Source organism: Lacerta agilis, chromosome 1 (assembly GCF_009819535.1).
Source record: "Lacerta agilis isolate rLacAgi1 chromosome 1, rLacAgi1.pri, whole genome shotgun sequence".
NCBI lineage: Eukaryota > Metazoa > Chordata > Lepidosauria > Squamata > Lacertidae > Lacerta > Lacerta agilis.
Genome location: NC_046312.1, coordinates 123,997,260 through 124,012,131, shown reverse-complemented (window position 1 = coordinate 124,012,131; position 14,872 = coordinate 123,997,260). Strand labels below are relative to the sequence as shown.

General features: G+C 44.2%; 1 protein-coding gene across 1 annotated transcript in view; it reads right to left on the bottom strand.

The window, feature by feature from the left end:
* Window positions 1-14,872, bottom strand: part of NBEAL1 (neurobeachin like 1) — a 109,040-nt gene that overhangs the window by 47,526 nt on the left and 46,642 nt on the right. The window contains 10 exon segments of the mRNA XM_033169829.1: window positions 361-520; window positions 2,617-2,775; window positions 4,247-4,403; window positions 6,592-6,694; window positions 6,819-6,978; window positions 8,674-8,807; window positions 8,985-9,153; window positions 13,230-13,319; window positions 14,559-14,609; window positions 14,611-14,646. Coding sequence (XP_033025720.1) covers window positions 361-520; window positions 2,617-2,775; window positions 4,247-4,403; window positions 6,592-6,694; window positions 6,819-6,978; window positions 8,674-8,807; window positions 8,985-9,153; window positions 13,230-13,319; window positions 14,559-14,609; window positions 14,611-14,646 — 1,219 coding nt within the window.

Genomic DNA, 14,872 nt, shown 5'->3' with positions numbered 1-14,872 from the left:
GAACACTGTCCATCCATCTCATCCTCTGTCGTCCCCTTCTCCTTGTGCCCTCCATCTTTCCCAACATCAGGGTCTTTTCAAGGGAGTCTTCTCTTCTCATGAGGTGGCCAAAGTACTGGAGCCTCAACTTCAGGATCTGTCTTTCCAGTGAGCACTCAGGGCTGATTTCTTTAAGGATGGATAAGTTTGATCTTTTTTCATTCAATGGGACTCTCAAGAGTCTCCTCCAGCACCATAATTCAAAAGCATCTATTCTTCGGCGATCAGTCTTCTTTATGGTCCAGCTCTCACTTCCATACATTACTACTATAGTATTAGTATTAGTACTGTATTAGTATTAGTATTGAACCACCCAAGTACCTGCATGAAGAACTTGGTTGAGAAGGTTCTTAATAAGAGATGTGGTCACTGGAGATTCGTTCAGGAGCAGTCCCAGTCCGGAATACCCGACTTCTCTGAGTTTCATACGCTGTTTGCTCCGCTCATAGACTTTGGTGCACTTCAACATCTGCCCCATGATCTGCAAAGAAAGGGTGCGTGAAGGTCTTCCCTATGTGGGCAGCCAGATCCCAGCCTCCCCAGTAGCACTGATGCACACCAAAGACCCTTCACAAGCAAGAAACCAGCAACGCAAGTCTGGCTGGGTTCTGGAGGTGGAGCAGGGGGTGGAAGTTGTGCCACATCATCTTTTGCTTTGGGCAGTAAAATTTCTTTGCCTGGCCCTGCACACACTCACCCTCCAGGGTCCCTATTCATGATGGCTTCATCCCCCAAACAGTGCAGGATTACAGAGGTGAGACATTTGCCCTGGTCTTCTCCATCCCAGTCATTATACATGACAAAGCTATCTTTAGCCATCTCACCCCTTGCCTTTTCCTGTAAGACCAATTACAGTCGTTAACAGTCGTCAACAGGTTTTCCACACCTATCAGCCGATCCCCCATTCCCACCACCCTTCTGAGTAATACCCCTCCCCACTCTCTCACTATATATAAGGGTCTGGTGACTTCTGTTTCAGTGTATCTGAAGAAGTGTGCATGCACACGAAAGCTCATACCAAGAACAAACTTAGTTGGTCTCTAAGGTGCTACTGGAAGGAATTTTTTTTATTTTTTTTATTTTTTGACTATGGCAGACCAACACGGCTACCTACCTGTAACCAGTCATTTAGAACCAACTTCAATTCCAATCTGCACAGGCCCACCCTGGCTACTATTTTCTCGGTCATGTTTGTGTCTCAGAATGCACGAGAGCTAGCTTTCGCGTTGAGATTTATCAGATGGTATTAGAAACAACCGTAAAAAAGGGCCCATCTCTTCTCTAGAAAGCGCTTGTATTGTTTCTAAGCCGTTTAAGGGTCAGTAGGACATCAGAACAAATTTCAAACGGTCACATTTATTTATTCTTAATAAATCACAGTTCCACCAGAACCCTCGCGGCAGCTCAGAACACATCATCAAACAATATTAAAAACAGCCATGAATGCAGTCCCAGCTTTAACAAGGACATGATTATATATAAAAAAACAACAACACACAAAAGTAGATAAACTCCTCTCAGATGAAGGCTGCAATCCTAAACCAACTTGCTCGTGAGCAGGTGGACGCAGCAAGATTTACTTCTGAGCAAATATACACAGTATTGGAGTTTAAAATTAGCTAATGACAGTCAGTTTCCAGAAGCTGAAGCTATAACTGTATAACAGTTCAGCAAAGGGATATACCGTATTTTTCGCTCCATAAGACACACTTTTTTCCTCCTAAAAATTAAGGAGAAATATCTGTGCGTCTTATGGAGCGAATGGTGGTCCCTGGAGCTGAATTGCCCAGGGGCCAAAAGAGATCATGCTTTTTATTTTCCAAAGAGAAAAAGGGGTGTTGAAAGGATCCCGCTCAGCAGCTGATCAGCAAGAGATCGGGAGAGAGATAAGAGTCCCGGCTCCCTTTCAGCCCTGCCCTCCATCGTTGAATGTGCTGCAGAGGGAGGTTGTTTGTTTCCCCAGCAACATGTGACTGGCTGATTAGATTATCTGTCTGGAAACTGTAGAAATGGCTCCCTTTCCTTCAGAAGCTGCAGAAATGTGAGTTAAACCCCATAAAAATGGGGCTTTTCCTCTTTGCTTTTTCCCCTTTGCAAAAGAAGCTTTGCTTTTCTCCCTTTGCAAAAAAAAGCTGCAAAACTTTTAGCTGATCCTAAAAAAAAAAAAACACCAGGGCTTTTCCCTTTGCAAAAAAACCCTACAAAACTCTTAGCTGATCCTCAAAAAAACCAGGGCTTTTCCCTTTGCAAAAAAGCTGCAAAACTTTTAGCTGATCCTCAAAAAACAGGGCTTTTAGGGGAGGAAAACCAGAAAAATATTTTTTTTTCTTCTTTCCTCCTCTAAAAACGAGGTGCGCCCTATGGTCCGGTGCGCCCTATGGAGCGAAAAATACGGTGTGTGTGTATATAATATATATATACACACACACATATACATATACATACACATAAAGCTATCGGCTTGCATCCTGTGCAAGCTTTCATCTGTGTGCGCAGGACTCAAGTGTGCCAAAAGAAAGAGGTTTCCTAGAAAATGTTGGGTAGATCTATCGTTTTAGAGGAGACGCAGCAAGTTACCTTGAACACAAGCTCCCGTAGTCCGTCCGAGTACCTCTGGTTCAGCAGCAAAGCATAGAGGATGTCTGCATTTCCTGGCTCGAAAAGCAACAAGAACAGCTGGTCTCGAGTTGGGCTGGTGTGCAGCAGGCTGAAAAGTACATCCAGGATGCCACAGAGCTTGGGGGGGGGGGGAGAACAAAACTGAATCAAAAGTGCAAAAGCCACACAGCTCTCACTATTCAATCTCATTCGCTGTAAACAGCCTTTGGCTTTTCATTTCCAGAGATGGGAGTGTGTGATTATTTGAAGCGAGGGGGGTTTCTCAAAAATGCCAGCGCCCCTAATGGAATTAGAATGGACTCAATTTTCGATCCAACGAGCTGGCCAGGTCGAATTCCTCACCCCTGGGTTTAGCATAGCAACCTGCACCGAGGAAGTTCTGCTGAACCAGGTTTAGCAAAGCTACTTCAAACCCTGGTTAAGAAGCGAACCCCGCTTAGTGCCGATGCAGAGATAACACTGAGCCGTGATTAGATCATTGCCTGGAAGGGAGGGTGGAATTCGCTCTGGAGGAAGGGGAAAGAACTGCACGAGACAGCAGTGTGGTCTGGATTTACAAACCGCGGGCTGCAGCACTGCATCTGCCGCACATAGCAGGGTAAAAACAAATAGCATCCCCTTAAGAGAGTTTGTGGGAGAGGCTCAGTTACCTTATAAGTGTTGAGTGGTTTACAGTTTAAGGCTCATTGCTGTTCCACAGAAAGGTGTATCTCTTTAAAATAAAGAAGGAAACGAACTGACCTAGTTTTGCAGCTGTGGGGCAGTACAGCAGGTGATGTTAAGTTTGTATTTATTTTTTTAAAGGAATTTATTGGTATTTAAACAGATAACAAGGAAGAAAAATACATACAAACTTCAAAAATACAAAACAAAAGAAAACAAATACAATACCTAAAAACACACCTACAACAACAAAACACCAATTTAACTATTTTAATCTTATTTCTAATCTTATTTGGGGGACTTCCTCACGTCCACTCTTCTGCGTTCATTTCAAATATACTGTAGTAACTTTGTAACTACTTTAAGTCTTATTTTACAACTAATCTTAATCCTTAATTAACATCTTATATCTATCACCTTATTCTTAACAAAAACAAAACACAAAAAAATCACAATTTTAACTTCTTATGTACTGTTTTAAACTAACATTTTAATGCTATCGCCTATAATGTCCACTGATTTCACTTTTCAATAAGTTTGTATTGATTTAAAGCGTATCAGCAATCGGATACAGTATATAAGGAGGTCTGCGAACCTATCTCAGTACCCTGGGTGGTGGGTCACTGGATGGGTCATGTTTCTGTAACGTTCTTGTTTAATGTAACTTCTGTTATTTTCATTTAATTAAAACAACTCCTAATTATACTTTACAGTCTCCTCAGAATGCCTTTTGTTGCGCAGTTACTCAGTTTAAATACGCCAACAATATGAAATACTTGCACTTAGCGGACGGTTTATGCAATATACTATATATCATTATTTACATGATTACATCTCTCCCCCCCCCCCACTCCCATCGTTTTGAAGATGGAATAAAGAATGACAAGGAAAAAGAACCACAGTTTAACACAGGCATGCTAAATACCTGCTCCTCATCGTTGATGGCGGCTATATAGCCCATAATGCTCTGCACTTCCTCATGTGCCCCACCTTTGCTCAGGAAGTACTTGATTAATCCATACAGAGATGTCCTTATTGTTTTGAGATCATCTGGCGCCAAGTCACTGTCTTTAGAGCTGTTTCTACAAAAACAAGGAAAGAACTTCCTCAAAATGAGGTATTTTTTATCATAATCGAGCACACGTCAGAGTATCACCTAACCCCCAAATTGCAGCCTAGGCTTATTCCGATATTCCATTTTTCTTTCATGGAAATGGAAGTGGTTATAGTGGCAGAAAGGGTGTGAGGGGAGGGAGTCTGAGCCCCTCCATCGCAAGGATCCTTCAGAAAGGAGTCGCTGCCAGGATCATGCTACGCAAGTGTATTTTGATTCATTGAATAGAATGAAAGTTTAGGAGTCTTGGCGGAGGGGAGAGCATGTGTACAAATTCAACAGGGCTTTGTATGTTGGCCCTGTTGCTATTTTGTTAATGTTGTTCATATTGTTTCATAGATATGAACGCTGTAGTATTTTGTGGATCCCATAATGTGATTTTTGGTGCAACTGTGATGTTTAGCTTCTTCTTTTTAGTTGTTTTGTTAACAGTGTTACATAGATGGCAATGGTTTTATTTGGTATCTGAAGAAGTGTGCATGCACACGAAAGCTCATACCAAGAACAAACTCAGTTGGTCTCTAAGGTGCTACTGGAAAGAATTTTCTATTTTGTTTCGACTATGGCAGACCAACATGGCTACCCACCTGTAAATTGTTTTATTTGTGATTTGTGACTGTTTTACTGGTGATTTGTATTCTACACGATTCATGCTGTATTTGTGATGCTCCATTGTGTTATTTTTATCTTTTGTTTGTAAGCCGCTTTGGGATTTATTTGAATAAAAAGCGACAGCACAGAACTAGAATCCAATCAATCACTTTGAACATTCTAATAGCTGAGGCTCCAGTCCTTTGGCCACATCGTGAGAAGAGAAGACTCCCTGGAAAAGACCCTGATGCTGGGAAAGATGGAGGGCACAAGGAGAAGGGGACAACAGAGGACGAGATGGTTGGACGGTGTTCTCGAAGCTACTAACATGAGTCTGACCAAACTGCGGGAGGCAGTGAAAGATAGGCGTGCCTGGCGTGCTCTGGTCCATGGGGTCATGAAGAGTCGGACACGACTGAACGACTGAACAAGAACAACAGCTTAGTGCTATATCATGTTAATATGGAAATATCACCGAGTTCATTGGGGCCTTCTCCCAAGTGTACTCAGGATTGCAGCCTAAAATACTATGTATGAATCTTCCCCCCCCCCTTTCAAAAATTGAACAATTACCATGAAAGGTATGACTATTATTCCCATTTCACAGCTGAGGGCTTGATTATTTTATCCAGGTATCGTTTATTTAGTAAAATGTATACACCACAAGACGGAGGGGGGGTAATAAGGTAAAGGACCCCAGTCAAAGGTGATTATGGGGTGCAGTGCTCATCTTGCTTTCAGGCCGAGGGAGCCAGCGTTTGTCCACAGACAGCTTTCTGGGTCATGTGGCCAGCAGGACTAAACCGCTTCTGGCACAAGGGGACACCTTGATGGAAACCAGAGCACACAGAAACGCCGTTTACCTTCCCGCCACAGCAGTACCTATTTATCTACTTACACTGGCATGCTTTCGAAGTGCTAGGCTGGCAGGAGCTGGGGCAGAGCAACGAAATGTGGGTGGCGCTGTGGTCTAAACCACAGAGCCTCTTGGGCTTGCCAATCAGAAGGTTGGTGGTTCGAGAGAACTATATACATATAGGTGAAACTCGAAAAATTAGAATATCGTGGAAAGGTTCATTTCTTTCAGTAATTCAACTGAAAAGGTGAAACTAACATATGAGATAGACTCATGACATGCAAAGCGAGATATGTCAAGCCTTTACTTGTTATAATTGTGGTGATTATGGCGTACAGCTGATGAGAACCCCAAATTAACAATTTCAACTTTGGGGGTTTCATCAGCTGTACGCCATAATCATCACAATTATAACAAACAAAGGCTTGACTTATCTCGCTTTGCATGTCATGAGTCTGTCTCCTATATTAAACTCCAGTAGCTAATGAAAACAATTGCTTACATAAATGGACTTTTCCACGATATTCTAATTTTTCGAGTTTCACCTGTGTATGTGTGTGTGTGTATACACACACATATACATATATTCTCTCTCTCTCATCAGAGAGAGACAAAACAATAAAATCGAGAAAAAAACACAGCCAGACTTCACAAAGCATACAAAAGTTAAAATGCACAACAAGCTAAGGAAACATGCAGGATTGCATACCCATAATAGATCCTCAGTGTATCCAGTAAAAACTGCACGCCATACTTTTTTCGGAAGAGCCTCCGACTGTCTTTGATAATTGTAGAAAGGTACTGGATGTGACCTACAAACAGAACATTTCCCATCAGGGCAGGTCAGTCTAGCCTTTCACATATATGGTGAGTGCATTGTGATACATGCAGCAAACCAAGTTATGTTTCAGTGTTTTTAACAGCGCCTAGCCTCACCGATTCGGAACGGGAAGTCTCCCCGATTCCAGATGCTGAAGTCAAAAAGCAAGTGTTGATACATCTGCTGCAGAAGCGGTGTGTTTTTTGCCACAGAAACCTGCTCTATCAACAACTGGACAGCCATCAAGACATTCACATCCATGAAGCTGCTTGGCACCTAAGAAACAGGCGGGTAAATTTACGTCTATCCCTTTATGATCTACAAACTATAAAACAAAACAAAAATTGCGACTGCATATTTAAGCAAGTAGGCTTCATGACAAATACCGTATTTTTCGCCCCATAGGGCGCACCGGACCATAGGGCGCACCTCATTTTTAGAGGGGGAAACAAGGGAAAAAATATTTTCTGGTTTTCCTCCTCTAAAAGCCCTGTTGTTTTTTTAGGATCAGCTAAAAGTTTTGCAGCCTTTTTTGCAAAGGGAAAGCCTTGTTTTTTTGAGGATCAACTAAAAGTTTTGCAGCTTTTTTTGCAAAGGGGGAAAAGCAAAGAGGAAAAGCCCCATTTTTATGGGGTTCGACTCACATTTCTGCAGCTTCTAAAGGAAAGGGAGCCTTGTCTACAATTTCCAGACAGATAATCTAATCAGCCAGTCACATGTCGCTGGGGAAACAAACAACCTCCCTCTGCAGCACATTCAACAATGGAGGGTGGGGCTGAAAGGGCTGGGGACTCTTATCTCTCTCCCGATCTCTTGCTGATCAGCTGCTGAGCAGGTCCTTTCAACATCCCCTTTTCTCTTTGTAAAATAAAGCATGATCCTCTTTTGGCCCCTGGGAAATTCAGCTCCAGGGACCACCATTTGCTCCATAAGACGCACAGATATTTCCCCTTACTTTTTAGGAGGAAAAAAGTGTCTTATGGAGCGAAAAATACGGTACGTTCTTAGTATGAAAAACCAACCAGTTTTGTTTGCATGGAACAAGTCAACTTGAGACTTGAGAGAAGAGGTGTGCACAAGCCCAATTTGCACGTTTCCCCACAGGCTTGTAATTTTATTACAATAGACTATAACAGCCTTAGTTTAATAAATTCAAGTCTCTAATGCTAATATATGCACCCTTAATGTTAATGAATGGCAGGGTGCTACAATTCTGTAGCATTTCAGGGATAATTCAGACTGAAATTCTCAGGTATCAAAAATGGTTATTTATGTATGCCACTACTGCGGCCAGTGTTTTGTTAGCACAAAAATGGAAAATGAGCGAAGTCCCAACCAAAGATGATTGGCAATTTAAGTTGATAGAATATGCGCAGCTTGCGGACTTAACATATAGAATAAAGAACAAGAAGAACAAACGTTTAAAGAAGATTGGGAAACGTTTATTGAATATATGTAACTGTGTACAGCTAAAAACGTTGGCAGCATTAAGATAAATTCAACTGTGTAAATAAGCTACGATAGATGCAATAATGAATTACTGAACGGTATAGTTTCTGTAAAATATGCAGGCATTTATGATATGTAAAATGAACCATGGAAAGAGAAGGGGAAGTCACTGATATCTTAAGGATGTAAAAATGAGAACTTTAAATTGTAAAACAGAAAATTATATGCAAAAAATTGTTTGTTTGTTTTTTGTTTATACCCCGCCCATCTGGCTGAGTATGTAGCATTTCCATTGCTATTCACTGGTCTATGCTGGAGTTCTTTGGTATGGATCAATGGGAAAATATATCTGGTTTGGATATACAACAATAGATTCACTGTACTTCACAATGCACATATTTGTGAACAGAGAATCTAACAAGGCAACAATTGTCTACCAAAAATGAAAACATATGCAAACTATGGTTTAACTATCCTACTCAGTACAACTGCAAGTATTAAATGTTGGTAGTTGCTACATACCTTCTGCAACAGGGCTCCTAAGGTTGCGACTCCATGCGAGTGAACAAGATTATCCTGGTTGATTGGGTGCCTCTGAATGAAATGCTTTATCATCAGGATGAAAGTTGCAACAATGTTCTTCTCTAAACGAGCCTCTGGAAGAAGGAATATAGGCCTTTAGCTAAAAATGTTAGCTCTGCTAAGCAGTTGTGGAAGTAGAAGAAGAAGAAAATAAGCAAGAGAGGTTTTGTTGCTGTTTGGGTGCACTGCTTTCCCCTGGGCTCCTAAAGAAGGCTATTTAAAAGCCTCAATGCATACAGTTCTTGCCTTACCCGAAGCCTTGGTGGAGGCTAACACCACCCAATCTCCTTCTACAGGTGTCTGCAATTCAGGAGCAACAGATTCCACATCAAGCCTCTCAGGCAGCTGCCCATCGAGGTAGCTGATCTGCTCCAGCAGTGGAAACAGCACATTCAGTCCACCAACACAGTTGATCATATCCTTAAGGAAGAGAGGGGGGAGAAGGGATGAGAAGAGTGCGACAAACCTCCACTTCCCACTCTCCCCTTGTTACTAAGTGAATTTCTAATCAGGTGTTCTGGGTCAAATTTCAATTCACCCCACCTGTCCCTCTGAGGTCCGTCTGTGATGTCAATCCCCTTTTATTTATAAACTGGGGATCCCTTAGTAAAGGGAGTTTTCCTGTCCAGCGGCCGTGGCCGGTTATATCCTCCGCTCTGGGCTTCAGGGGTAAAACTCTTCTTTGCCTACAGTTCGGGGTCTCTCTTTCATTAGATCCCTCGCTATATCAGTTAGCTAAGCCCTAAGCTGATCGCCGAAGAATTGATGCTTTTGAATTATGGTGCTGGAGGAGACTCTTGAGAGTCCCATGGACTGCAAGAAGATCAAACCTATCCATTCTCAAAGAAATCAGCCCTGAGTGCTCACTAGAAGGACAGATCCTGAAGTTGAGGCTCCAGTACTTTGGCCACCTCATGAGAAGAGAAGACTCCCTAGAAAAGACCCTGATGTTGGGAAAGATGGAGGGCACAAGGAGAAGGGGACGACAGAGGATGAGATGGTTGGACAGTGTTCTCGAAGCTACTAACATGAGTTTGGCCAAACTGCGGGAGGCAGTGAAGGATAGGCGTGCCTGGCGTGCTCTGGTCCATGGGGTCACGAAGAGTCGACACGACTGAACGACTGAACAACAACAAAGCCCTCTTAGCAACTCTGTGGCAATACCAGGGTTTCCGCCTACTAGCCCCTCCTGAGGGAACTCCAAGACACAAACTATCACCCTGCAGGTCAGTTTTGTCCTTTCCCTGAGTTCACCTCCTCATGAGCATACATAGCTCGCTGGACCAAATGAACGACGATATTTTCTTAGCTCAACAATAAGAGGTCTTTATTTCTTTCAGAACATAACGGTTTCAGTAATGGTTTATAAGCTTAGTGTAAACTCTTCCTTTCAGCATCATATACACATCTTCAACATATCCTAACCTACCCACAACTATCCTGGCCCACGCCCTCCTTCTTCCAGTCACCACTCCTCAACTCTAATGGCTGTTCCCTCCTTTTTTAAAGAGCGGAATGTCCTGCCTCCCATAGGATATCTGCCACTCAAACGTGGGTTTCTGAAAATCCTTTAACTTAGATCCGATTCGTTACAAAGAGCTATATGCAGTCAATGTTTTGAAATCGACAACAAGAGCTTTGGTAAAGATCTGTGAGTGTAAGTGTCAGGGAACTGTCCCCGACGCAGCGCAAGGTGGTGGAAGGGCTCTCCGGATGCTACAGAGAGCCCCAGTCCCGCCTTGCCAGCAGCACCTCCTCTGGCAGGGAGAGGAGTGGCGAGAGATCCAGCAAGGAGGGGGGTTTTCTCAGGGGAAAGGGAGTCGAGGCTCTGGGGGTGCAAGAGAGTCCCAGCACTCCCACAGTCCCAAGGGCGATACAGGGAGAAGGCAATTTCCGTCGCCCCAAAGGCGTCGTGGGGTGAAACGAAAGGATGGAAGGCGGGGTTTTCGTATCCCTAAGCTCTTTTGTTGGGGTCAGAACCGGAAGGGGCCATTCCCGGATTCTGACACCGCTTGATACAGACATGAACTTTTTAGCTCTGCACTGTACACAGTTTGCACGATAAAATCTTTAAAGGAATCAGCGGAGTCCTGGCTGCTTACTCATGAGCAACTAACTAAGAACCTTACAGTAAGTGAATTGGGATTCTTGGCAGGGAGTTTCTGAAACAAGTTGCAACTACTATATAGATGCCAAGGTTAATAGCAAATCACACTGCACCCTGCTTTCCTAAAGACATTGGGTTTATTTGGGGGAAATGTATGGGGCTGAAAGTGGGGATGCCATGGAAGCAGGGGCAAAATTTGCCCCCCCCCCTTCTCATGCCACCTTGGTCCCCGTAATGTAGAGCGAGAAGCAGTTTTTGTCTCCACCTCAACTGTGTCCCCTTCAGTTTCTCTCATATAAAACCTACTTCCAGAAGATCCTGGAACTGCCATGCACTTTACAGGTTAATAAATTAACTTCTTAACCGTCCATTGGGCTATATGGCAGGGCTGATGCAACACCTATCCTCTGCACATTTGGGAGAATCTAGGTAAAGGTAAAGGAACCCTGGACAGTCCAGTCAAAGGCGCTCATCTGACTTTCAAGCCAAGGGAGCCGCCGTTTGTCCACAGACAGCTTTTCCGGGTCATGTGGCCAGCATGACTAAACCGCTTCTGGAGCAACAGGACACCGTGACGGAAACCGGAGCACACAGAAACACTGTTTACCTTCTCGCCGCAGCAGCACCTATTTATCTACTCGCAATGGCGTGCTTTCAAACTGCTAAGTTGACAGAAAGCTGGGATAAGGCAATGGGAGCTCACCCCGTCGCAGGGATTCGAACTGCCAACCTTTTGATCGGCAAGCCCAAAAGACTCAGTGGTTTAGACCACAGCGCCACCCGCCCCCAGTTGGGAGAATCTACAACCCAGATGTCAAGAGGCAACGCATGCTCTTCCTGTTCACTGTGACTGCGGAAAGTTGCGCTTCAGACTTGCCTTTGGAAACTCACAATTCTTTACACACACAGTAAGACTTATTTCTAAACAGACCTGCATAGGATTGCATTGCTATGAAAGTGTCAAGACTTTATGTATCTGTCAGGATCTTCCCAAGTGCTGTTCATGAGTAACGACAGAGCCTTCAGTAGCTAAGGCTATTTATTGTGCGTAACTATTTACAGTGTAGAGCTAGCTCAGTCACTTTCAGAATCCGGAAGTGCCCCTCTCCTGTTTGCCGCCCAACACCAAAGTCTCGGCACCCTAAAACGACGTCTGTGGTGCCCCCTGAACCCCCGATGCTGTGCTGGTGCCGGAAGCGGCCGTTCTTCCTCAGATCCTCTCTGGCTGGCGGTGCTGGTCTTTGCCCAGAGTCTCCAAGCCTTCGCAGCTCCCCCTCCCTTGGGCGAGCTAGAAGAGGAGGAGGAGTCTGTCGACAGAAGCGGCTGGGGTTCCCTGTAGCGTAGAGAGCCCTCCTCTCGCGAAAAGCTGCTCTCCCAGTCCTCCTCTCGAGCAGGACCTCCAACCAGCCCCTCCTCTCGAGTAGTCCTCCTGTCCCTCTTTTCCTCGAGAGGAGGACCTCTCTCCCCTTGTTCCTCCCAAGGAATACCCTTGCGCCGGCTCTCCTCCCGAGTACGGCCTCTCCTCTCCCTCTCCTCGCGAGGAGCCGGCAATCCCTGACATCTGTGGGAATGCTTAGGAGTGTGGATGAGTATATATTAACTTATCTATCTCATTCCTGCTTGAGTTAACAAGCTCCAAACTTGGCAGAGTTCCATTCCCTTTCTAAAGCACAGCAGAAAATGGTTGCACAGGCTTGCTAAAGCCTCTATAAGAAATATATATTCCTGGTATATTCCCCTTCTTCCCTCTTAAAAGTAAAGATACAACACAGTACTGTTTATGAGATATAAAAGAGTTTACTTACAGGCATCCTGAGATATAGTACAGGCTCAGAGAGGCAGAGAGCTTAGATAAATGTATTTACATGTAGTGAAGCTGATTCCATAGGGGAACAGGCTTCACCTGTGCTCCTCTCAGCTGCAAGCCAAGAGAGCATCCTGCTTCTTCAAGAGACGAGGCAAAATGGTGACTGGTCTAGGGATCTTGTTCCCAGGTGAGACCACACTTACTTCAGTTACATAAGGAAGTTGTCTCAGTCCAGGTAAACAGGAAGTTAAGGCTGGGGGACTGAGACACCTTCATGTCCACTCTAGCAATGTTGTGTTTTGACTGCTCTGTGTTACATCCCACAACATCACCCTTTGTAAAGCACTCCAAGGTATCTCTACTAATCTCCCCTGCCAAGTTTTTCGCGCTTCCCATCTACTCTCCCCCATCCCTTCTTTGGTCTTAGAAACACACACACACACACACACAGAGTGAGAGAGAGGATTGAGACCACTGGCTCCCCCAAAACGTTGTTAAATTGGGTGATCATTTCTCATACACATAATATATCAGACCCTTATGGAATCCCATAGTCATTACAAGCCCACTGGAGATGTTTACCTTGATGTCCCAGTTCACTACTTTGTTCCCTGTTAGCCTTCCATGTAGAAGATTGGGGGAAAGGTCAAGGCATATTGGGCTTCTGCAAGCCTGTCCGAAAAATAGGAGAAAATGAGCTAGGCACTCTTTAACAAATAAGCTCAGACGCAGTACAGTGTGGTACCTTGGTTCTCAAACCTAATACGTCCCGGAAGTCCGTTCCAAAACCAAAGCGTTCCAAAACCAAGGCGCGCTTTCCGATAGAAAGTAACGCAAATGAATTAATTCCGTCCCAGACTTTTAAAAGCAACCCCCTAAAACAGCAATTTAACATGAATTTTACTATCTAACGAGACCGCTGATCCGTAAAATGAAAGCAATGAACAATGTACTGCAGTCACACAATCAATCAGCTGAACTGGGTTCCACACAGTCACAAAAACAAAACAAAGAGAGAGAGAGACAAAAATGCCAAATAAATAGCAAAAACAGACAGACCTCAGCGTAACACTCAAACGGAAGTGTGCCATTCATATTGGAAGCGTAACACTCAAAACAGAGCACATTCGGCTTCTGAAAAAAGTTCGCAGACCAGAACAATCACCGCATTTTTCGCTCCATAGGGCGCACCGGACCATAGGGCGCACCTCGTTTTTAGGATGAAACAAGAAAAAAAAATCTGGTTTTCCTCCTCTAAAAGCCCTGGGTTTTTTTGAGGATCAGCTAAAAGTTTGCAGCTTTTTTGCAAAGGGGGAAAAGCAAAGAGGAAAAGCCCCGTTTTTATGGGGTTTAACTCACATTTCTGCAGCTGCTAAGGAAAGGCAGCCATTTCTACAGTTTCCAGACAGATAATCTAATCAGCCAGTCACATGTCACTGTGGAAACAAACAACCTCCCTCTGCAGCACATTCAACAATGGAGGGCGGGGCAAGGGGGTGGGGCTGAAGGAAGCCGGGACTCTTATCTCTCTCCCGATCTCTTGCTGATCAGCTGCTGAGCGGGGTCCTTTCCACACCCCTTTCTCTTTGTAAAATAAAAAGCATGATCCTGTTTTGGCCCCTGGGCAATTCAGCTCCAGGGACCACCATTCGCTCCATAAGACGCACAGATATTTCCCTTACTTTTTAGAAGGAAAAAAGTGCGTCTTATGGAACGAAAATACAGTACTTCCGGGTTTGCAGTGTTTGGGTTCCAAGTTGTTTGAGGTCCCAAGGCGTTTGAGAACCCAAGGTAACACTGTACAGAAATTGTGCTTAATTATCATGGCTAAGCTGGTGGTATCCTCACCATATTTTTATAATCCTCTTTTAAGGCCATCAAAGCAAAACTACAAGAGAATGGAGTTCCTACCTTGGGAGTATAATGAAGAAGCATTTTACTGGGCAAATCGGCTGCTTCGGAGGTCTTGAGATTTCCATGGAGTTAAGCAGGTTCGGACCTTCAAAATATTGGGGACGACGACACAAAAAGCCACAATAGGTTTAACATTTGCAGTGACAGCCTGACTCAACACCTACTCCCCAACCTAGCAAGAGAGATCCATGTGAAGGAGGAAAGCTGCCGTGCACACTGCCTATCGAGAGAGCTGAAGGCACATCTCAATGTGTCTCACATCTCATGATCATTTCCACACACAACACCCTCCCTGTTCCTCCAGTCTGGCT